Genomic DNA, 26,448 nt, shown 5'->3' on the forward strand with positions numbered 1-26,448 from the left:
TATTATTATACTCACTTCCAACACATGGTGCTTAATCTATGCTACCCTTACAACAATCCCATAAAGCAGTAACATTTCTGCAAGTTAGCGGATAAAAATCTGAGTCACAGAGAGGATAAAGACTTTGCCATTCTGTTAGTTAAAGGTGGATGCTGACTCCAATGAGTAAGTCCTTATGGAAATCATTAAAACAGAACAGAACAAAACAAAATACCAAAGAGAAATGGTTTTACATATCTTCGAGGACATAAGAATCTTTTTATATTTTAATTACTTTCTCTAAAGAGGAGTAATTTTTATACATTCATTTTATTTTGCATATATACATATATTTATTTAAGTATAACCATATGAGTGCAGGTACATTCAAAACCTGGAAGGCAGGGTCCTCAGATATCCATGAAACGGAAGTTACATGTTGCTGTGAGTTATATGATATGGGTGTTGACACCTGAACTGAGGCCCTCTGTAAGAGCAGTCCATGCTTTCAAGCCATGAGCCATTTATTCATCATCTAATTAAAGCCTCAGTGAGACAAGATGCACCTAAACCTTGAGAGCCTTGAGGCCCCAGGGAGTGGGGAGGTCTGGTGGTGAAGGGGGTGGGGATTGGGGGGATGGGGACAACCTCTTGAAGACCAGGGGTAGGGTTGGGGGAGGGTTTGGTATGGGTTGAGGAACAGTCAGAGGTTGGACTAGGAGGGGGATAATGAAGATTAGACTGTAAAAAATATTGACTAAAGTTTAAAAATATATATATTATCAAATAAAAATATTTTTTAAAAAAACCACTGATCTTCTTGAATTCATCAGGCTTCTGCTACAAGTAAAATTTGATTAAGTCACGGGATAGGTAAATTCCAGGCTCTATCGGCTGGAACAGCACTACATTGATTTTAAGAGTGTTTTAATTAACAGCACTATCATCAGACATTAGAGACAGACCCCAAATCGATTGGATCATTTTACGTACCACACAGCAACAATGCTCTGTACTTTCATTTCATTTTACGTTTTCTAGTTTACATTCATGTACGTGAGTGATACTTCAAAGACACTGTCAGAAAATGTCCTGTTCACCCTCATTTGATGTCTGACAAATAAGGTTGGGGGGAGGCTTGTCATCTACCTAAAGACTAGTTTAGTTTGTAACCTCTTTATAAAAGATAACAAAGAGTGACTTTTCAAAAGCAAAGTACCATCTCCCAGTAACCTAGTATGCCCATATACCGACCATCACCTATTTGTATTCAACATTGAAATATGCATCATTTCAAATATTTTCTGGTTTGTTTGTTCTGCAAGGTTTCAAAAATAGCTATACCATATAGGATTTCCATCGCTTTGGATTTTAAACACTAACGCACACAAATAACCAAACCTTAGAAAAAACTATTTTGAAGAAGAATACAGAAAGCAAACAGTTCATTTTATTGACTTACATATTTTCCACGAGTGGTGTCATTATTTTATAATCTATACATCTTTACACTGAAGTTTACCTTTCCTGCCAAAAATAAATAAATAAATAAATAAATAAATAGATAGATAGATAGATAAATAAAATAAGTCAACAGGCCATTCCACTGCTTCACAGAATGGCAAAGTCAACATTCACTTCCTGCTAATAATAGAATCATGGCAGGTTAAATTGATTAAATAAGAAAATAAATCATCTTTTTCTCTAATAGTTAAGAGATTCAGTACAAAGAGAACTGGAGAGAGTCAAGAAATGGATGAACAGGAGAAATTATGGAACACTGCTAAGTTCCTCAGGCGTGAAAACTGTAACAGGAAGTCGAAGGACTCAGAGTGTTCGTGGAAGTCCCTGAGCTCCCCCATTCCAGTTCGACACTGAAGACTTCCCATTAAACAAGGCTGATGACATCTACACAACGTCTTTCACAGGACTTATGCAAATACGTTATTGGTGCTTCTCATTATGAGCAAAAGAAAAAGAAATCAAAGCATATTTCTCTCTCTCTCTCTCTCTCTCTCTCTCTCTCTCTCTCTCTCTCTCTCTCTCTCTCTTTCTTGACTGAATAACTTTTGAAAATGCCACCCAGCCAGTAGAAAGTTGTATGAAGCTTTAATCTTAAACTCTTACCTTTGAGTACTTAAATTTGTCTGCCATCCCATAAACTCTAATGCACACTAGGAAACTAAATTTTAAAGAACAAATGTATGTCAAAAATTGATACAATAGAGAACCCATATAATTATGACACTTAAAAGCACACGTTCTTAGACCGGGTAGTTGTGGCACATGCCTGTGATCCCTCACTTGGGAGGCAGCAGCAGGCAGACCTTTATGAGTTTGGGGCCAGCCTGGTCTACAGAACCAGTTCTAGGACAGCCAAGGCTATATGAAGAATCTGTTTTGAAAAAAAAAAAAAAAAAAAAAAAAAAAAAAAAAAGGAGAAGAAAGTGGGAGTTCTTGTTAGCTAGAGTTGACAATTACATAGGAAGGCATTGAAATGAGCTGTGAGAGTTCGAAAAATAACTAAACTCCATGTTACTTTACTCCTTTCTAGATTCATTTCCCTTGTCATTTGTGAACTATTTAAGTCTATGGACATAGCAAATGAGGGAAAACATAAAGAGGCAAGTGACTACATGCATGTCCTGAAATTGTGGTATCATACCCATTTGTTTGATTTCTCAGTTAGTGAGCCTATCTTAACAGTCTCCATTCACGGAGACGAACTATTACAATTCAGCCCATTTCTTCTGATCAAGAGCAATCGGTAGCTCACCTGTTCTAGAACTGCCCCTGCTCATGGAACCTGCAAAGTACACAAATCATATGTGGGCCATGGCAAATGTGAGCTCATGGGCATTTCTTTGATGAACGTGAAAGCTGTTTTCGTCTTGTTGTTAACCCCATTCTGCAAGGGATCTATGGTGAGCGTGTAGTTTTCAGGCACGTCAGCCTCTCACCTCTCTTGCCTTGTCGATACCTTCCAGAGATGTGTGCCAGAACCCCACTTTTACTCTGACTTTCTTCAACCACAGGGAATCATAATCCGCTGCTCTCAGAGCACTTACTGGAGAACCATTTGATAAAGAGGAGCCTCGCTATTCTGAAGAGCTAATGGACCGACAAAGTAACAGAGCCAAGATCTCACCAGGCTAGTCCTGTAATTTTATATATTAGAGCACAGAGATATTGTCGTACTGTTCTCAATCAATTGCCACAAAACTGGGAGCTTTGGTTTCAAAGCCTCCTCGGGAAGAATGAGATCCAGCAATGTGGAGCAAGGCCTCCAGGGCTCCACTTTGCATTCCAGCTTCTGTCTTCTGTCCCCACCCCCACCTGGAGCCACTCCTCTCTGCGGTGGGAGTCCAACAACCCTTCAGTGTCACTTAGAGAAGGAGCTGCTGGCTTTCCTCATTTCCAATGATGCCCGCATCTTCAAATCAATAGATTTTCAAAATTATCATGTTAGGTCAAGTCTAGGGCAAATGTGATTGTTTCCACACTTTGAAGAATCTACTCCCACCACCCTACCCCTGAGAAGACAGTTGTAATATTTAATGAGCTTCAATTCAGAAGCCACTGGCTTTGAAAGCTAATTTGCCTTTTGAACACATTATGCTCATTCAGATGACTAGCAATGCTAGTGACAACAGCTATCTCCTTCATACTAATATAATGTTCATAGATTCCACTTCTCAAGTGTTATGTTTTCTAGATATGGCCTGAAAATAAGTAGACCCTGGGATACTGAACTTCTCTTCAAAATAATTTAAGGTATCTCTGGAGAGGCATTTTCTATGTTCTCTTCTCCATTTCCTTTAAGACATGTCTTTCTGTCACTATATCCACGTCTTTGGTTCTCAAAATATGATATAAGAATTCATGTACATTATTAACAAGATGGAGCATGTACATTTAAAGAGACCTGATACTGGTTTAATCTGAAAGTTCCTAATTGAAACTTCTGCTATCAGCCTAACGATAGTGAAATATAATGACACTGACTGAGCAGAGACAGGCAGGGATACTCTCTGCTTCTCTTAATGGGAAAGTCAGAAATATCTTAGGCCAAGTGTCACATGAGGTAAATACATGTAATATACAGAGATCTTAGAAAACAGATACAGCTTTAACAAGAAAATAATTACAAACCGTCCCCTGTCTATTCTGCTTTAGATGAACACAATAACGTTTGTTTGGTTTTATTTTCTATTCTAGTTCTCACATACAGCATGAGAAAATGAACACTCTTATCCTCTTAAGGTATTTGGGGATTCATCATTAACTGAGCAGATACTTTCAAATGTATGCGCACATTTAAACTCTGACCTTACTTGTTTCTTTCTTTTGACAGTTACAAATAAACTATTTAAGAATGTTCCCCCAAATAATTCACCACCTTAATTTCTGTAGGCTACAGTCTCAGACATAGTAATTTGTGAATGTACAGAAACAAGTTTTGTGAAAAATATATGTTTAACAATGTGTACACTTCTGAGAAATTTTGACAAATATGTAGAAACAGAATTAAATATAGGTTAAGCTAGAATCAAGCACTGAGTACCCCTCCCAAGGAAAAAATATCAGTTCCATCTCTTGTGAGGTCAGGCTGGTTCTCATGTATTCATTTACTATCTGAATCCATCTTAAGGAAAGTACTATGTCTGTCTTCTCTCTCGATGGGATTTGATTTTATCTCATCCTTCGGATACTATGCAATGTCTCTAAGTCACCAAGATTTTGCAACATTAGCTGGTCAGTTCTCTCATATGTTTTGGTGTTGTTTTTTATATGATATTTAAAAAGGTTATTTCAAATGTTCAGATCTAAGGCAATGTTACGCATAATTTTTTCTTCCATTATTTCTATTTTTGCCCAAAACATCCATTTACTTGCAGACATGGATAAATATGCAAGCTTATTTATCTTCCTTAGGCTTCACTTACTTGCTTTTATATTAACATCAGTCATCACTGATAATCTTTTATATATGAAGTAAGGAAAAATATATGCTTCTGCATTTTGTTTGCCTGAGAATCATTTATTGAGCAATCAGTCCCTCATATTTTTCTGGCTTACATTCTTGTTTTATAAGATTATCCAAAAAACCATGGGCTTTTCTCATTTATTAGTGTGTGGATGATATTTGACTTCATAATACATCTCAACTTAAAAAATATCAATCATATTTATTTATTCACATGTTTCACATTTATGCTCTTCTGAGAAATTATTTTAGGATTTTAGTATTTCTTTAAGCACTTACTAAATGTATTTTATGAAAATTAATAAATCAATGCATCCCTGAAATCTTTATAAAAATTGAAAAATAAGAAGAAATATTTCAAAAGAATAATCATGATGACTTTCCTCAATCTTTCCTTATTGAACACTTTTTCTATTTGCTATAACTTTTCTTTTTTTGTTCACTTTTGAGTCAGATTTTAACTGTGTAGCCTTGGATGAGCTAGAACTGGCTATGTAGACGAGTTTGGCCTAGAATTCCTAGAGATCCTTCTGCGTCTGCCTCTAGAGTGCTGAGATTACAGTCATGTGTCAGCACACCAAGCTTTGAATAAAAACACGTGTTGTTTGATGAAGTACACTTTGAATGTCTACTGCATGCTTCGGTACTAGTCACTGTTCTCAAGGAAAGAGGATTGTGCCAGGGTGAGGTTGCTTCTAACAACATGGAAAGAGAGTTGATGGCATTTGTTCTCATGGTGCAACTTCTAAAAAGTCAAGAAAACATCATCATAATTGATCCGAGAATTTGATCTATATGGTATTTTGTAACTGAAAAACATACTAGAAAGTTGATACAGACACACACATTTATATTGCTCTTCAAACACATCAAATAGGAAATGATTTTACTTGAAACATTTTCCAGTAACTAACACATCCTAAAGATGCTACCAGTGTCAGGCCTTCAAGTACTTTGCATTATTTTTGATATTTTCTAAGTATGAAGCATCCTCCTTCAGCAAACACATCACAAAGTGCAGTGCCATTTGATTTTTATTTCATTTCTGAATGTATTTATTCAATAGGGTCTTGGTGGTAGAAAATGCTTACTAAACATTTACTAAATGGGGGAAGACTGAATGAAATGCGACTTAAGTAGAGTATGACACAGATAGAATATTATTAATACTTGCTTCTGAAATTTTAAGTGTGGCTAATGCAGAAAAAAAATGTGTGCCTCTGATTAATAGCAGATTTTGGGAGATGAATAGCAGGCACATGTGATATGTGACGTATTCTAACCAGTAAGAGATTTATAGACTAGGTGTCTATTAACACACTTATTCTGTATGAGATTGGTGAGAGCGTGAGCATACTTGTGGAAGTGTTTTTTTTTTTTTCTCTTAAGGATTATGTTTGCTTATCCATTTGCTTTTTTCTGGCAGCCTAGGGGGCAGCCTTCCCAGGGCTTCAGTCTGTGGGGCAAGCAATCCAGCACTATTTTCCAAACCAAATTGACTTTGACAAAAAGTCACAGGGTGAAGTGCAATCTACTATGACTGACTCGTGTCCATGGAAGAAGGAGTATGAACCCTGGCAAAGAAAATGCAATGATAAGGCAGAGGGAGAATATGTCCCACAGACTCGAAAGGCCTCAAAGGAAACCAACCACGATGTCACCTCAGTCACTGACTTCTAATCTGCCTACTTGGGCGAAAACAGGTTTCAGCTGTCAATCTATGTAGTCTGCCATACATGACATTAGAAATACTAAAAATTAATCCATCACAGAAGTATGGGATCAAACAATGGACAGCAGCAACAGGAAACGTGTAAGAATAGGAAGCAAAACTGAAGAGAAATTTGGGAACAAGAAAAAGTGTTGGAGGGTGAAGTGGATAAGGTCTACCTAGGAGACTGACAAGGCAGTTTAATAATGTATGCACATATGCAAATGCAAATAACCCCAATTAACCCCAATAATTTGCATAATTAATATCTCTAAAGAAATGTTTTTAAACGAAGACTAATACACTTATAAACTTAAGGAATTAGTAAGACCATATGTTTAAACGAGCTTTGAATCATTCTGTTCTTTTCTGTATACTCAGTTTTAGAACAGATGACTCATAGTACATAGATTGGTTGAATTAGATCGGATCCATCTTTGTGGTAAAACACCATCAAAGAAAATTGTCCATTAGTGGTTTCTTTTAATTCTTCTCTTCTTTAGTGGACAAGGAAGTCAGTTTTAATTGATTGCCTCTAATTTTTTTTATTCCTATTACTATAACAAGATATATGGCACTAAATAGCTTGTAAAATAAGGGAGTGACTGGCCTATCACTATCTTGACAGGAGACACAAACAAAATGGGGCCATTATCCCATGGATCAGTGCCAGCATGACAGTATGGTAAAGAAACAAAAAGGGAATTGGCCATAGATAGTGTTCACACGTGACCATTGTTGAGAGGCAGAAAAGAAGTTGATTTGCTATTATTCATAAGAACCTGCTCCTTAGGAAACAAATCCTCTCTTATTGACTTTGACACATTCTTGGGAGATAATGATCTATTCAAAAGGGTGAAACTATCATGACCTACTTACCTAGTTACTAGTCTCTGACTCTTTAAAGCCATCTCTTCAATATCAGTGCACTGAGAACTATGCTTCTTGCCTATGACAAACCATGGCACCAACCGTAACACTAATTTCCAAACCATGACATCATCATGTGGACTAAGTTAACTCTAACACATGGCCGAGTGACTAAAAGACACTGGATAGACACCAGGCTCTGAAAAGTAGTCCATATATTTTCCTTACAGAGATTAAAGTCACTTGTATACTATTAACCAGCATTCTCAGGAGCATAACAAATACAGAAAAAGTATGGGATGAAACCATTCTATGTCTCCTCATTCCCCACTAGGAACTAGAGCTTACAAAGGAAAGGAACACTATATAATCAAGGTAATTTTAGAAGATAAGGTAGGGGACATACAACTAAAAAGGCTCTAGCAACATTGGAGCTGAGTGTCCGAGGGCCCTAGGTGAAGAATCACTGCTTTCTCTTTGCTCTGATACAGGAAAGAGACCTTCTACTACCATTGATCCATGCGTTCACACCAATATATTTGTCGGCAGTAGGTACTCATCCTCCTTATGAACTCATGGTTGTTCATGAATCAAGCCAGATTGGCTCCCATAGTCTAAACTGACATCTAAAAGACACATTGTTCTGAATCACATTAATAAACTATGGGAATAAAGTTTTATAAAGCAATAGAGAGAAAAAAGTCACAATTTTCCATGCTTCATGATTCAGCATAATTAATTTAATAACTGTGTCATATGAGAAGAGTAAATAAAGGAGAAGGAAGGGCTGTGGATACATATGGTCACTGAAGCATGTACAATTGCAAGGAAAAACAAATTACCAGGGTAGTGCTGGAAATAAAAGCATGGTGGGAAATATCTTTTGAATGCTAATTTGATTCTTCTGTTGAGCCTTAAAGTGGCAGTGTCTAGGAGTGCACTGTTTGTCTCCCTTTGCCTGTATTTTTAGCAGTTATATAACCTGGTGTCTCTGAAAACCAATTAAACACCTTCCTGAATCTACTGGGAATTTTCCTTAAGTGCTTCTCTACTCAGGCTCCAGCAGGATGATCATTTCATTTACAACATCTTGCTGGAGAGCAGTTCCTCATTGCAGGTGTTTAAAAAAAAAGTACGAAATTAATAAGTGTGGGCAGAATCATAATAAAATGCACATTAAACACCAACACTAAGATGAACAGTGTGTGTCTCTTACCAAAGTCCATACAGTTACAAGAAAGGATTATCTCTGAGGAAAGGATTATATCTGAGTGCTGCGGCACAAACATGGATCTCAAACCATAAACACAAGCTTCAGAGAATGAATAATTACCTCCATTAATTTGGCAGATATGAAGGAAATCTTCTTTGACTTGTTAGGCAAAACATAACCACCTTTATCATATTCCTATGGTTGCTTCCTCAAACAAGAACAAGATATGAGCCTTGTTCCTCTCAAATCGCTTTCTCCACTACAACAACAGCCTTGTACACGCTCAGATGCTGTGCTGTTGGGCAGACTACTGCCTTCCACCTTGGGTCCTCAACGAGACTACACTTTAAACTATTTGCTGCAGGGGCTTACCGACAGTGCTTATGGGATCCTGTCAGGGTCTCAATCACAAAGCATTCACCATCATTGAGACAATACGCCAGGTCCTTGTCTCGACAGGGTTTGAAGTGCTCAGATCGTTCAGTGGAGTATGTTGTAGTATCTAAAGAGGAGAGAAAAGAGGGAGATGCCGTTGACATGAATTCTAACACATACCACTTCTATCATTAGCTTAACTGTGAATCCAGGATTATACATAGGAAATAACCATGGGGATCGGAGACACAGGACCGTTTCTCAATAAAACACACATGTACAGCTGAGTTAAGTTGTTTTATAGTCAACCCTCCATTTAGACAGGCTCTGCATCCTAGTATTCAACAAACTACAGGTGAAACATATTTAGCAAAAAAAAAAAACAAAAAAAAAAACACAAAAGTAATTCGCAACTCAGCATAAAGAACATCTCTACTGCCCCGCCTTATAGAGAAAAAGTAGAAGAGAGTGAACTCAAGGAAAACCCATGCAGCATACAGAATGTAAGGATGGGCTAAGCAGTCTAGCATCGTCCTTTCTTGAAAAACAAAACAAAACAACAGCAGTGACAGAAACCAAAGTTTGAAATAGCTAAAGCACTCTTTGCTTGGCACGGTCCTGTATTCAAACCCCAGCATTGGAAACAAAATGAAGTAGTATCTGTTCATATTTTTTCTCCTCACCATTATTCGCTAAGCAAGAGACACTGGCATCCATTGAATCACATTTGTCTTATCCTCTGCATCGAAAGTGGTGAGCATGAGTTATATTATATAGGAAGGAGTGCATAAGAGATATAAACAGTGCATCATTACAGGGCTTGAACATGCAGACAGAATCCAATATGTGTCTTGGACCAGTCTGCTAATGATACCTCCTCACTGCATCTTAATAATGGAGTCACTCTAGGGAGAGCCCTTGTGCACATATAACAAGAGCTCAGTGGTTCTAAGTGAAATGCTATGCAGCCACCTTTGATTTATTTTGATCTTATCCAATCTGCTGAATGGAGGATTGAAGCAACATGACCAATTCATGCCTATTATCCCTGCCAAATAATATTAAACATTTGATCAGTGTATAACCTGATAGTTATTTGGAGGTGCATGTCAGTTTGTGCATGCTTTGCTTATAGTTTTAATTCCCAAATAGCTGTTATTCTTTTACATTCTTATTTTATTATGTAATTAAACTCCAAATGCTCCAAATTCTGAATTATTGCCTCATGTGAAGAATAACCTTGGAAAATAGTTAGTGGCATATATAAATAGGATTTCAGTGTTTCTTTAAACACGTACTTTTAAATCATAGTTATTCACATTTTCATTAAGCTACATGTTCATACTTGTATCCCAAATATTAACAAGCCAGAAATATATCCTAACTACAGGATTATTCCACTGCCTCATCAAGGCATCTTTCCTAGTTTCAGAGCTTTATGTAACTGAAGTACTAAGCGAAATTCTACTGTGATAGTCAAGAAAAATACATGTATTTAAAAGTAAAAATTTAATAAATTATTCAGAGTTTAATATTGTTAAATTTCCTTTTCATGGGTATAGGGTACCTCACAATGTTTTCACCTGCAGCTTTCATTCCCAAGACCACTCAATAATTCATTGATGTCCTGGTGACCTGATTAGATGGTGCCTAATTAGAATTAGTACTCAATAAATAAGACCTCCCTACTATCACAAATCAATCTAATGTTATAAGTGAAAGAAAAAATCACTAGGATCGCATTACAATGATATAAATAGTTAATATAATGCTAAGAACAAGAAGACATACATAAAATTTCACAAGGTGGAATAGTTTTGTAATATTTGAATACTGGTAGATATTTCACTATGACAATTTCACAGCTGTCATTCATAAGTTATACAAGACAATAAAGAACATAAAACAACAATGCCAACCAACCAGAGCTTGCTCCCAGGGACCAAACCATTACCCAAAGACTATACATGGACTGACCTATGGCTCCAGTTGCATATGTAGCAGAGGATGGCCTTGTTGGGCACCAATGGAAGGAGAAACCCTTGGTCCTGCCAAGGCTGGACCCCTCAGTGTAGGGGAATGTTGGGGGGGGAGGGGAGGTGGATGGGGAGAGGAATACCCTTATAGAAGAAGGGGACGGGAATGGGATAGGGGCATATGTCTAGGAAACAGGGAAAAGGAATAACATTTAAAATGTAACTAAAAAAATATCCAATACAAGAAAAAATAAATTAAAAACATAAAATATCATCCTAAGTAAGATAACCCAGTCACAAGAGAACACACATGGTACATACTTGTTGACATACTCATTGATTAGTGGTTATTAGCCCCAAATCTTGGAATGCCCAAGGTACAATTCACAGACCACATGAAGCTCAAGATGAAGGAAGACCAAAATGTAGTTGCTTCAGTCCTTCTCAGAAGGGGGAACAAACTACTCAAGGGAGGCAATATGGAGACAAAAATGTGGAGCACAGACTGAAAGAAAGGCCATCCAGCAACTGCTTCACCTGGGGATCCATCTCATATACAGACACCAAAGCCAGTCACTATTGCAGATGACAAGAAGTGCTTGCTTACAGGAACCTGATATAGCTGTCTTCTGAGATACCAGAGCCTGACAAATACAGAGGTGGATGCTCCCAGTCAATATTTGGATTGAACATGGGGTCAACAATGGAGGAGTTAGAAAAAAGACTGAAGAAACTGAATGACTTTGCAATGCCACAGGCAAAACAACCAACCACACCCCCCCCAGAGCTTTCAGGGACTAAAATACCAAACAAAGAGTACACATGGAAGGACCCATGGCTTCAGCCACATGGACAGTCTTGTCAGACATCAATGGGAGGATAGGCCCTTGGTACTCGGATGTCTCAATGCCCCAGTCTAAGGGAATGCCAGATTAAGGAGACAGGAGTGGGTGGGTAGGTGGGTAGGAGAGCATCCTCATAGAAGCAGGGGTAGTAGGGGGAATGGTATAGGGGATTTCTGGAGGAGAAATCGGGAAAATAGATGACATTAGAAATGTAAATAAATAAAATATCCAATAAAAATAAAAAACAGATGATATACAAACAAACAAACAAACAAACAAAGGGTTTTGATGTCCTGTCCTCTTTGGTTACAATGGCATTTCTTTTCTATATTAAGATAATACTCTATTAAGACTTCTGAGAAGATAAAGGGTCTGCAAAACAAATACCGTCTCTTTTCTAAATCTTCTTTCCTGCAAAAATATGTTATTCAGGGCAGCATGTGCTACATAGGCACACGACATTCACCTTGCTTGCTCTGAGAAATAATTGACATTCAGGAGCTCCAAGCAGAAGGCTTTTCCAACTACTGAGGTATGCTCTTAATTCATGATTGGCTACTTAATTTCTCCTTTAATTTCTTATTATCCATTGATTGAAAGTCACTGATGGCTTCTTTAAGAGCGGCTTTTCATTAATATAGCCTACAGCAGAAGAAGTAAGATCCTTATTTTTATAATCAGTGATTTTAACAAGCTACAGATTCAGAGTACAATGCAATGGCAAAGCAATTACAATCAATTAATTTCCATCTGACAATTGCTGTCTCCTGGGGTTCCCATCCACCTCCACCAACTACATTGCTGTCACAGTGGGAATCATCTGTCAGCATATTACAGAGAATCAGGGACCCCAGGCAGTGGCTCTTGTAAAAGACCTGGGTATCAGAAGAGGGGAATGCCACCTTAGCATATACTGGAGTCGTCTATTCTCACAACGGAGAAAAATCACAGAATTAATGTAAAATAATTGTAACTGGATTCTAAATGAATATAATGGTTATTTTGTAAAGCTCTATGTAAGGAAGCATGACAGAGTGCAGGAAATGATATTCCTATGATTAAATCAACTGAAATTGCCAGTGAACTTAAATTTTGAGCATTTCCCAAAGCATTCTTTTCAATGTAATATCCACATCGTACTAATCACTGCAAAACAAAGGACATGGCATGAGGTTAAGACATGTGTCTTGTGAAGTAAAGGTTTTCTCTTAAAATAATCATGTCAAAAATATAGATTGATAGATGACAAAATCAGACTGCTATATAACCTTCAAAACTACCCATCTAAGCAGTTGTTAAAAAGGTAACACACAGGCTGGAGAGATGGCTCAGCAGTTAAGGGCACTGACTGCTCTTCCAGAGGTCCTGAGTTCAATTCCCAGCAACCACATGGTGGCTCACAACCATCTGTAATGGGATCTGATGCCCTCTTCTGCTGTGTCTGAAGACAGTGACAGTGTACTCACATACATTAAAAAAATAAATAAAAAGCACAGGAAGACAGAAAAAAAAAGTTAACATACAGAATGCTAAAGTAACCATTAGTTAAGCTTTCTGTAATTTATAATCAGATGTGGTCTAAAAATAGGAGGCATAGTGGGTAACACCAGTTAAAACATGTGTGTATACATGTTTAATATTTATCATAAAATCATTATAAATGACATTATATAAAACATAAAATGAAATGAACTACCCTATACAATTCATTATGTGTTCTCTGTGCCATGAAGTAGCATGCTGGATGAGATCTAACTTCAGTCCTGTAAGTCCTTGGCACTTATTATCTTTAGCATAGCAGAATATCATATAGGAATCATCTCAAAACTTTTTTCCCCTCAGTCATGTTTGCTTCTACTTTAGGTCTCTGAGTCACCCAGCTTCTGGATACTGGGCACTCTTTCTCGAGCAGCTGATGGGAGCAGATATAGAGACCCACAGCCCAACATTAGGCAGAGCTTGGGAAACCTGACTGAAGAGGCAGAAGATAGATTGTAGGAGTCAGCGGGGCCAAAGAGACTAGAAAATCATGGTCCACAGAATCTACTAAGCAGGGCTAATAGAGGTTCACAGGGGCTGATGCATCGACCAAGGCGCCTGAATGGGTCTGTGTAAATTGCTCTGTATACATGCTATGCTTCTTTAGCTTGGACTAGACTACTAACAGTGCAAGTAGTGGTGTCTCTGACTCTTTTGCCTACTCACAAGACCCCTTTTCTACTGGTTTGCCTAGTCCAGACTTGATATTAGAGTTTATGCCTAATTGTATTGGTTTGTTATGCTTTGTTCAGTTGATAATCACTGGGAGGACTTCTCTTTCTTAAGGTAAACAGGGGCAGAGGTTTTAGGGTGTGCTGAAAGGAGGGGAAGGAGAGGAGGTTGCAATCAAGGTGAATGTGAGAATACACAAGAAGAAGGAGAGGAGGAGGAGAAGGAGAAGAGGAGGAGGAAAAAGAAAAAAGGAGGAGGAGGAAAAAGAGGAGGAAGAAGAAAAAGAGGGAGGAGAAGAAGAAGAGGAAGAGGAGGAGCAGCTAACTATATGGAGATTAAGAAGATAAATGAAGGCAAAGAAGTTAAATCATTGGGTTATATCAGCAACCTATATCACCTATAAAATTAGCCAATATTTTTGGGGCATATTTATAGTTTTTAAAATTGCAGTACCATTAAGACAATTCAATAAATGAAACTGACTATAAAGTATATGGTGTAATTTGGCATGTACTTAATCAACTGTATTATTAGAAACATATAATTTGGTAATTTTAATAAAAATCGATGCTGTATTTGTTTATAGACTTTTATTATATGGCTGAAAGTGTTGGTATATCAATACCAACATGAAATTACATTTTCTTTTTAAAGGTTCTTTTTTTAGGGTCATACTCAATGGAGACTTAGATTTCCCTCTGACCCTTCCCATCCCTTCATGAATATTACATATGACAAGACTAAGAGCTCCTGAGAACAGTAGGTTTACAGCTCTCTGACCCCTGATATTTCATGGATGGTTCCACAAGAAAATGAAGACAGTAGATAGTTGTAGATTAAAGCATATTTTATGCTTGAACATTTTTTATGTTTATGCTGAAAAGTATTAATGCATTTTTGTCATCTTAAGGGTTGGATATATGGCTCTGTAGTTCAAATCATTTGCTACTCCCACAGAAAACCTGTACTTTGTTCTGAAAACACACATGGAGGCTAAGAGCTACATGTAACTTCAGTTCTAGGTATCTAATACCATTTTCTGACCTTCCCCAGCAACAGTCACAGGGTAGTACTCATAGATACAGGCAAGCATACACCCACACACCTAAAATAAAATAAACAAATAAAAAACAATCTCTTATAAAACATTTGGACAATTAAATATTCAGAAGTTCAGTCTTGAGAAGCACCTAGAAAACAACTCAGGAGTCAGGCATGGTGGTACAGACCAGTTGTCCCAAACCACAGCTCTGTGGAGGCTAAGGCAAGAAGGAAGACTGAAAATTCAGGACCAGCATGGGCAACATCAGGAGACTCACTTTTAATAACAATAACAGATATTATAAAACCAGAGATTATAAAACAACTTAAAATCTAGCTGAAGCACAACAAATTTCAAAAAGGAAAGAAAAGTTCATTTCTAGAGGAGGGAAGACAAAGGTTCAGACATCAAAACAAAACAATAATTTGGAAATGATTTTAAGAGAGTGTCATGAAGGCAGAGAAAGGGTAAGCGTTCCAAGGGTGTTAAGGTCATCTAAGCTTAAGGACAACACCAAGGTGTCAAGGACAGAAGTCAGGTGCCTGCCCACAGGGATCATGCAATTATCTGGACCACTCTTCCAAACTTGCTCCATGTAGTTAAATATTTTCATATTTTTATGGGTTTTGATCTTTCTCCCCAAAGAGGTCACAAAGAGGACGTCGATATGTTTTTCACTTTTGTCTTCTTTCCCCTTCACGTAGCATACATGGTAAGTAATCACCACAGTAATTACACACACCATGGGAAGCAGTGGTAGTTAATTCATTAAAGGCAAAATGGGAAAAAACTGTATGGCTTCAAGACAGGAATCCCTGCAGATTTTGCAATGAAAGTTAATTTATTAATGGCTAAGAAACTGGTTCCTTTCCCTTTAAGTACTGAATTGAACTTGACTGTCACTTAGGGAGGTTTTCTATGTTCCAAACACAATACCACATACGCAATGGGAAGCCATGCTTCTGTTGTAGGAACAAGAATGTTAAATTGCCTATTGCAGACAATAATTGCAGTAGACAGTCAAGGAAGGAGGGCTTATTTCAGGCTCTATCTGTTATTAAAGGTATCCCAAAAGATTAGTACTGGAGTTCTGTCTGAAAAGTGTGTGATTGTACCATCAGAGAAAGAACAATTCTAGCAAGATCACCTAAGGAAAGAAAGAGATGGGGCAGAGAACACTGGATAAATCCTTCACACTCCTGCTTGGCAAATGACACTGTCTTAAAGAAGTTTTCCTCTTCTCTCTGATAGTTCATCACTTGACAGTTTTCTAGGAAAAGTTAAGTTTTCAGTGAATAGTTCCAGTGGTTTAAAATTTTCAAAATAACTCACAGGTGAGGGAAATGATTTGCATATGGGCTTTATCTCTGGCAACCTCTTCCAGGGTAGCTGTGTACCTTGAAGAAACCTGCTCAGTATATTGAAATTCCCTCTTGAATCTTCCACTTACTTGGCACCCAGGAAAAAACACTAGTGTGAGATTGATTTATGAAATATTTAATGCAGTGTTGTTTGAAAGGAAAATACACTATTTCTCAGCTGGCAAGAGACAAAGACAGCTTTTTTCCCACTACGGTCAGAGTTCAGACAATTGTTCCCTTTGCTAGTATAGGGAAAACAAAAATGCTGGGCCAAACACTTTGAGGTTCATTTGAGTAATAGGACTTCTGAGATGAATAAAGACTCTTGATGTTTCCTAAAGACACCAATTCTCACAGCAAGTGTAGAGAGACCCCCTTTAAAATTTGCATGGTGAACCTGCTACATTCCAACTAGAAATATACTTTTAAACCTGTATTCCCAGGATTCTAGATGCTAAGGCAGGTAGATTGTGAATGTGAGGCCAAGCTTGGGCTATACTGGAAGAATCTATGAAAAAAAATAGCAAAGAAAGAAAGAAGAAGGTAGGGGGAGACCCACATAAGTGGGGGGCAGAAGGAGAGACAGAAAGATAGAGAAAGAAAACTTCCTCTGTTTCAGATTAAATAAACATACAATAAGCATAGCAGGTTTGCTAAAGAAAATTTATTTCTAATTGGATAATTTATCATGGAAGTCAATATTTATCCTTCTACCTATATACCATTACATATTTATACAAATGGCTTCCACCATGATGGCAGTGATAGTGATTGTTGTTGAAGCCCTTACATTTTATATTTATTGTTCAGAAAAAAAAATTCTCTGCTCTTCAGATTGTGTTACTGGAAAAGAACCCACGTTATGTTCCTGGCAAGTTATAAATCTTAACTTTATATTTTCTTTTGATCTCTTCACCGTGTCTACCTTCATGACCTGCTTTTCCCTGCTACCGCTTATTTTTGGCTCCCGTCCGGCTCTTTGATTTTTGCCAACACTGCCTCATTTAACCTATATTTAAATTCTAGGTTACTAAAGACTGGTCTTCAAATTACTTCCAAAGCATAGGGAGAATCATTATTGGTCAGGCATCTTTGGATAACACTGGATTGCTTTTATTCTTTTATCCTTTTCTTTTTTCATTCTTCTTTTTTAATCTTAATGCTTATCCTCTTCACATTTGATGATTGAAGCCTGGAAGCCTGACAGTTGTTGTCTTTGGCTTCAGGTTTCATTGTTCTTATCTGATTACTTCTGCACTTGGTGAACTCACCATGACATGCTTTATAACATGGCTTCCCTCTGTCCAGGACTTTATTTCTATTCTTCCTTCTACTTATTCTCTAGGACTTTGCTACCCTATGTGATTTCAAACCGTTATATTAGTAATCTGCAGGCTACTGTGTTAGACATAGTAACTCATGGGATCCTTCTCAGACTTACTGCATTAAAAGGAATTAAGGTGGATCCTGGGTAGTGCTTTTGTGGGCTCATAAGGTGATTGTCATTCATCCTGCACTCCAAGTATCAGGTGCCCTTGATGACTGTACTGGCTGGATTTGATACAAGCTAAAGTTATCACAGAGAAAGGAGCTTCAGTTGAAGAAATGGTTCCACAAGACCCAGCTGTAAGACATTTTCTCAACTAGTGATCAAGAAGAGAAGACACAGCACCCCCTTGTGGGTGGTGCTGTTCCTGGGCTGGTAGTCTTGGGTTCTATAAGACAAAAACTGAGCAAGCCAGGGGGAGCAAGCCAGTAAGTAACATCCCCTCAGAAATTTCACAAGCCAGGCTGCCATCATCTGTATTGTTCTCAACATTATCTTCCAAGCTCATACAGAACATCCAACAGAGGTCTTAACATTCCAATGGTTCTTCTAGCTCAAAGTTCCAAAGTCCTTCCACAGTCCTCCCCAAACATGGTCAGGTCGTCACAGGAATACCCTACTCCTGGTACCAATTTTTCTTAGTCAGGGTTTCTATTCTGGCACAAATATATCATGGCCAAGAAAAATTGTGGAGGAGAGGGTTTTTTCAGCTTACACTTCTATATTGCTGTACATCACCAAAGGAAAGTCAGGACTGGAACTCAAGCAAGTCAGGAAACAGGAGCTGATGCAGAGACCATGGAGGGATGTTACAAAATACCTAGGATACAACCCACAGACCATAAGAGGTATAACAAGCAGAAAGGTCCAAGTGAAGATGTTTCAATTCTACTTAGAGGGGGGGAGAAAATAATCACAGGAGGTAGTTGGAGAGAGGGACCTGGGTGGGGGTGGGGAACAAAAGAATAGGATCAGGTATGAGGGGAGGGGAAAGGAGAGAACACCTCAGGGACAACAGAATGAGTGGAAATAAGCAGCCTGGGAGGTGGAAAGTGGTGGGGACCCTCTAGAAATTACCAGAGACCTGGGATTTGAGAGCCTTTCAGGACTCAATGAGAATGACCTTAGATGAAATGCCCAAGAGTAGAGTGATGGGTTTACTAACACACAGTCAAAATTTCTGACCCATAACTGTTCCCATCTAAAAGAACTCCAGGGACAAAAATGGAGAAGAGACTGAGGGAAAGACAACCCAGTGGCAAGTCCAACTTGGGATCCATCTCATGAAGAGGCACCAAAGCCTGACACTATTACTGAGGCTATGGTATGCTTACAGACAGGAGCCTAGCTTGGTTGTCCTCTGAGTAGCGCAACTAGCAGCTGACTGAGACAGATGCTACTTACACACAGCTACTGGAATGAAGTTGGGGACCCCTGTGGTGAATGACAGGAAGGATGGAAGAATCTGAAGAGGAGAGAGGGCCCCATAGGAAGATCAGCAATTTCAACTAACGTGGTTTCCTGGGAGCTCCCAGACCCTGAGCCACCAACCAGGCAGGATACAAGTCAGCTGGGCCAAGACCCCTGACACACATATAGCAGACAGCTGCCTGTTCTGACCTCAATGAGAGAAGAGACTTGAGGCCCCAGGATGCAGTTAGGGGGGAGCATCTTTTCAGAGACCGTGGTGAGGAAGAATGAAATGAGGAACTGTGGGAGGGGTGGACCAAGAAGGGGGGCAATGGCTGGATTATAAAAAAATTAAATAACAACAACAACAACAACAATAATAATAATAATAATAAAAGAAAAATCAGAAAAAAGTTTTATTTTTAAGAACACTTATATTTCTCAGTTCAAAGTCTGAAATTTTGAATTTATTTATATAAACAGAGGATATTAAAGCTTTTTAACATGTGGTACGGTTGTGGTAGGTATAATTAGAAAAAAATCCATGTGTCTGCAAAATTGCAGAGTTTTATGGCCCACTATATTTCCAAGTGTTAACTTTTTGATTTTAGAATTGATGGACAGACATCTGGGACTTTGGGAACAGGTGTCTCTGGTGGTATTTCTTCAGACTTCATTTGGAGACTTTGATTGTTTCTATTTACCAGCCAGAATATAATCACTGTATCATCTTTTCAACCTATCAATTTATATAATGAACAAGGCCTGTGACCTTTAGGGTGTTTCATGGTCTTCATTTGTCATTAGCACATTCAGTTTCAGGAATTCAAACATGATGGACTTGAGAAAAATATTAAGCCAACATGGGTTAACAATGCTTGAGTAAACTTACTTATCTGAAATAAAGATCCCCTTCACTTCAAGATAAAGAATTGAAGAATGGGGGGCTCATTCATTACTCATATTCTTAGGATTTTATAACTAACCAAGAAAAATAAAGTTTCACCCAAATAGGCTTCTGTATTCAAGACCTATTTTACCAAGTGTTCAACTTATTTAAGGCTGTACTATATACGATAATGTCTCTCTTGCCGGATACTCTTACAGATCTGTAAGCAAATGTATCATCAGTCAGGAAACAGCACTCTTTGCAACCCATTTATCTGCATGCACTTTATCACCCAGCATCCATATTTGAAGAAAAGTCTGAAACACTGTGAGAGCCGTTAGGGAGTAGGAGAGGTATGTGGGTTCAAAAATAAAACAGAAAGTAGCAGATTTCAGGAAGCTCTATTTATTTTTTCTTCAAAAATTTCTTTTCATTCTCTTATAGCTTAGAAATACTGTCTAAACATTGACATCATTCTCTAAAAGTTACCATAAAATGAACATACTCACTTTATTTAAAAAGTCTTAGTTTTCCTCTGAATAGCTCTGACCTCTATTTGAGTCTTTTAAGTATTCAGAAATGTGGGCTCCAGCTTCAGTTTGTGAGGCTTGAAGCAGTCAGGAGGAGCAGTGCGATTTACATGGAAACAGGCATTCTGTCTTTGCTAACTACATTAGTATCATAGAACAAGTAGGAAAACTGTTGAGAATTTCTCTATAAATTAGAGCATGAAGGAAAGGCAAAAAGAAGGAGCTTTCAAGAGAAACAGTCGTGGTTACCTTGTCAAATATTTATTCTGACTGCATGCAGAACCAAAACCAAACAAAACAAATAAACCAAAACAGGCAAAAATCATATAAAGATCTCTTAACAGCCAATAGTTTCTCAAGTACATGGATGGCATCTTCAAGATGTCTTGAGTTCCCAGGAGAGCTAGCATGTTGCTAAATACACAACAGAAGGTAAAGAAATGTCAGAAGAGGCAGCTGAGAAGCTCATTCAGGGAGAAGAAATACAAGCATATACTTAAAGTGTTAGAATCAAGAGAAATAAAGGGACACAGAAACACACTAAAAGCCAAAAGAATATTAACAATGTGTAAATAGGACATTTTCAAATAGAAACTAGGGAAGAGGAGAAGAAAGAGAAATTGAGGAGAGGATAAAAGAGAAGAAAATTGTTATTAAAATTACTTGAAAATATAGTGTTAATTCCTAAAATGCTAATGCATTTCAGTGAAACAGAGTAGCATTCGCCCAATCAGTAAGTCATTTATCATTTTGACAACATGCAAGTCTTTGGGACAGGCAGTCAGGTTATGAGAATCTTCAAATCTCTTCACATTAGGCACCTCCTCTCTTATTCTACTTCCTTTACAACTTCAGTTTTAGCTGCCATATTTCCCTTCTTTAAAGACAGTGTCGGTCTTATCCTCAGCAAGAGGGGAAGCAAAACTGGACTCTGTACTTTGCCTGGGTATTTTTTTATTGGATATTTTATTTATTTACATTTCAATTGTTGTTGCCCTTCCTGGACTCCCTTCCACAAACCCCCAATCCCACTTTGTCTCGATAAGGGTGCTCCTCCACACACCCCACCCACTCCCATCTCAGTGCTCTTACATCAAGCCTCCACAGGACCAAGGGCTTCCCCTCCCATTGATGCCAGATAAGGAAATCCTTTGCTTCATTTGTAGCTGGAGCCATGGATCCTTCCATGTACATGCGTTAGCCCCTGGGAGCTCTGGAGCTCCAGTTAGTTGATATTGTTGTTTCTTCTATGGACTTGCAATCTGTTTCAACTCCTTCATTCCTTCCACTAACTCTTCCACTGGGCTGAGTCCAATGGTTGGCTGTGAGTATCTGAATCTGTATTAGCCAGGTGCTGGCAGAGCCTCTCAGGAGACAGTTATACAAGGCTCCGGTCAGCAAGTGTTTCTTGGCATAAGCAATAGTGTACAGGTTTGGTCTTTGCAGATGGGATGGATCCCTAGGTGGGGTTGTCTTTGGGTGGCCTTTCTTTTAGTCTCTGCTCCTCTTTTTGTCCCTGCATTTGTTTTAGACAGGAACTCGAGAGATCCTAGAACTGAAACACAACTTCAGCACAGTGGCTGGGTATAAAATTAACTCAAACAGATCAGTAGCCTTCCTCTACTCAAAGGATAGCAGGCTGAGAAAGAAATTGGGAAATGACACCCTTCACAATAGAGTACATATAATATAAATTATTTTGGTGTGACTCTAAACAAACAACTGAAAGATCTGTAAGACAAGAACTCAAGTCTCTCAAGAAAGAAATTGAAGAAGATCTCAGAAGATTGAAAGATCTCCCATGCTGATGGATCGGCAGGAGTAAAATTGTAAAAATGGCCATCTTACCAAAAGCAATCTACAGATTCAATGCAATCCCCACGAAAATTGCAACTTAGTTCCTCACAGAGTTAAAGACATCTGAAATAACAAAACACCCAATATAGCAAAAACCATTCTCAACAATAAGAGAACTGGGGGGAGTCACCATCCCTGACCCCAAGCTATACTACAGAGCAATAGTGATAAAAACCGCATGGTATTGGTACAGAGATGGACTGTGTTCTTTGATCTGTGCATCTGGAATCCAGTGTTTTGTAATGTACTGTTGAAGACCTGGTATTATAGTTTAGCATTGCTGCTCACAGACATGTGGGACATCAATACATGGAATGCATGAAACCATAAGAATTCACTGCATTTCTTAAAACCTAAATGAGTAAAAAGAAAACTACACTTGCAGTAACCTTGATATGGTAATCAGAAACTACCATTTTTTTTAAGCTTCCACTCTTTAGATAAATAAGTCTATGTTTATTAATCATCTTCTGTATACTTCATTCTTCATGATGCCGATATTGTCAATTTGTCATTGAGTAGTCACTGTAACCTGCTGAGAACTACAGAATAGGTGAACCACATCAGAGACAACAAGACGTGTGGTTTTTTTTTAGGGACTGCCAGGCAACTCTAAATGCTATGTGCTCAATGTATGTTCCATTGAGTTTTGAGTAGGAAATGAGGTGTACAAACATTTTCTTAACACCTAGTGCCTGTTCTCCTCTAAATGCTTGCTTGGAGACACTAACTAGGACTTAAGTATTTTAAAGAATAAAGGAAACATTCAGAGGCTAGGTCATAGATTTCTTATTCACTATTAAACTGGCAGATCCCCTCTCATCAGAAGCATAATGGCATCACTAGTCCTGGACAAACTCTATTGTTGCACAGATTTCAGAAAGAGAAATGACACCCTTCTGCATTATTCTGCAAAACAATATTTTAAGGTTTTGCTATTCCCATGGAGAAATGGGATTTCCTCAATGGTGGGTCCCTTAGTAATCTTTGAAGGTATAGACAAATGATACAGGGTCAGAATGTATGCCACACATTAAAAAGACTACACATATTACCTGACTCTTGACTCAAATATGCCCACTGACTTCATAAAGCCACTAATTATTATTTAAGAATTATGCCTAAAATTATTTGTTGTGCCAATGTTTACATTTTTCAAGTGTTCAAAGTACTTATGGTCTTCCAGAAATTCACAATAGTGTTCTTGTTCGTGTTTCTTCTATCAAAACTGTTTTCATTTGCATAAACATTTCACCAAAGAATCTATACAAATGAGCAATACACCTAAGCAAAATAGTTCAAAATCATCCACCTTTAGGAACAGGAAGACTAAACCAAATGAGATGCCCCTCCCACTCCACTAGAACATATAAGAGCAAGGGTTGGCAAGAATGAGTAGAATCCAAACCTATCCTACCTACCATGTCAGTAGTAAGTACATGCTGAAGTTGCTGCAGAAAACAGTCTTATTTTCAAAAATTAAGTAAATTATTTATTAAAGATTTAAGCCATTATAACAAATACTTTAAATTTCTTTCATATATCTATATCTATATCATCTATATCTATATCTATATCTATATCTATATTTTTACTCAGAATAGATTTTCTTTCATACAAAATGTCCTGAGCACAGTTTTCCCTCCCTCCACTCATCCCAACTACCCCAATCTCCCCTCAACCCCCAATACATTCCCCTTTCATTTTCTCATCAAAATAGCACAGGCCTGTAAGAGACCAAGGCCAAACAAAACAAAACAAAACAAGATGAAACAAGACACCACAAAGCCCTTGTGTGGCCTCCACCAAAGCAGCACAAGGAAAAGAGTGCCAAGAGCAGGAAAATGAGGAAGAGATATACCCAGCCTCACTGTTAGGAGTCTTGGAAGAACATCAAGCTAATGGCTATAACATGTAAGTGAAGGGCCTTGTGCAGACCCATGCAGACCCATACAGACCTCATGATTGGGTGCTTCAATCTCAGTGAGCCAACATGACCTTTGATTAGTTGATTCAGTGGGCCATAATTTCCTGATGTTCTCCACCCCCTCTGACTCCTAGAGTCTTTCCTTTCCCTCTTCCATGGGTTCCCCGATCTCTGAAGGGAATGACTTGACGGAAACCTCCAATTTAGACTCCCTTTGTCTCTGTCTTTCTGTCTCTGTCTGTCTGTCTCTCTGTGGTGTCTATCTGTCTCTGTGTCTCTGTGTCTCTGTCTCTGTCTGTCTCTCTCTGTCTGTCTCTGTCTGTCTCTGTCTCTGTCTCTGTCTCTGTCTCTCTCTCTCTCTCTCTCTCTCTCTGTGTGTGTGTGTGTGTGTGTGTGTGTGTGTGTGTGTGTGTGTGTGCCTGCGTGCATGGTGTATAATGTCTGGCTGGGAATCTCTACAACTGGGAAAACAGGCTTACAATTCTCCAAACTACGTTTCCTATGACTCCTCAATTCCACTTCTTACACAAGAGAATCAAAACCCAATGCTCAGACTCGTATGCACGTCCTCATGGAAGATTTACTCACAGGAGGTAAAATGTAGTAGCAATTTGAAGATTGCATTATAAATGTGATTCCTTTTTCCTGATACAGCATCTATTAACCTTGACATCCTTATGCCCATGAAAGAAGCCAACTGAAGGCTTTGCAGTATAAGATATCAGTTAAATGAAATGTTCAGAACAGGCAAACCAACCCAGACACAAGAAGTAGATTCATGGAAGCCAGGCAAAAAGAGGGAGGGTGAAAACCATTTTATTTTAAGTTTGGTTATCTATACCTCTTTTTATATTTTCAGTTTAATAAAAGGTAAAAGGCCATAAATGATGTACAATATTTTTTAGATTCTGACTGCAAAATTGGTTTAATTTCATGCTGTGTGTTTGTAGTCCATTTGAGTAAAAGCAAAACCCACTACATACTTCCCCAGAGCTTCTTGCCTTATTGACAAAATTATGCTCCTCTAAACCTGTGCCTCAGACCCAATATTATTTGGAGAAAATTGGTTCATTATCTATGATCATTGTAAAGCAACAAAGGCCAAAGTCAAGTAGCTGTGTTCGTTGGTTCATTTACAATATTTTCTTCGTTATTCACAGAGACGGTATCTGCTTTTAGATTATCTAGAGGTCATTCAATAATTTAAGTACTGGACAAATGAGTTATTGTAAGATATTGCTAGCAAAATTTGGAAATTACAAAGGATTCTAAATAAGGTTCAGATAACAGACATACAATTTTTCTAAAGTTTGCCTTCTGGTGGTGAAAGTCTACTTCGCCATGAATATGAACAAGTTATTTTCCTGTCTTCACTAAGAAAATCTCTTCAAACAATCTCCTTTCTCAGGAAGAAACTGTGTGTTATCAAAAGAGAAACAAACTCCAACCCAGTTGAGAAACCCTTTGATCTATGGTAGTCTCCTGCCTGCAAGATTTGTTAGGGCAATGGTGGAACGACGACTGTGGGAGTTAGAGTACAAGAGACAAGAGGAGATGGAGGACAGCAAGGAAGACAGATATTCTGAAGCAGCATAGTAGACCTATATATAAAGTCATTGAACTGGAGGTAGCATGTCTAGGACCTGAAAATGTCTGCACTGGATGGGGTCCGAGAGTTGATAGAAGTAGACACACATTCTCATCCCTGACCTGAAACCATCTCCAAGTATTAGCTAATTTCAAATGAAAATTTAGTTTTTTCCAAGTATGTCCCTTGGGACAACCCACTCCACTTAAGAGTAAACAGCAATATACGGCCAGCAGAAAATGAACTCAATGGTTTTGTTGGAGGATGTTTGTCTAACAATATCACATCAGGGCTTTGTAATTTTTGTAAACATATATATATATATATATATATATATATATATTCCTTTT

The 26,448-nt window shown here is 38.1% G+C and overlaps 1 protein-coding gene across 1 annotated transcript in view; it reads right to left on the reverse strand.

The window, feature by feature from the left end:
* The window catches only part of Nrg3 (neuregulin 3), a 1,080,436-nt gene that overhangs the window by 613,282 nt on the left and 440,706 nt on the right, over positions 1–26,448 (reverse strand). Inside the window, exon 3 of the mRNA XM_032919377.1 lies at positions 9,133–9,262. Within this exon, the coding sequence (XP_032775268.1) occupies positions 9,133–9,262 (130 nt within the window). The remainder of the gene's footprint in view (positions 1–9,132; positions 9,263–26,448) is intronic.

This window comes from Rattus rattus, chromosome 13, assembly GCF_011064425.1.
Source record: "Rattus rattus isolate New Zealand chromosome 13, Rrattus_CSIRO_v1, whole genome shotgun sequence".
NCBI lineage: Eukaryota > Metazoa > Chordata > Mammalia > Rodentia > Muridae > Rattus > Rattus rattus.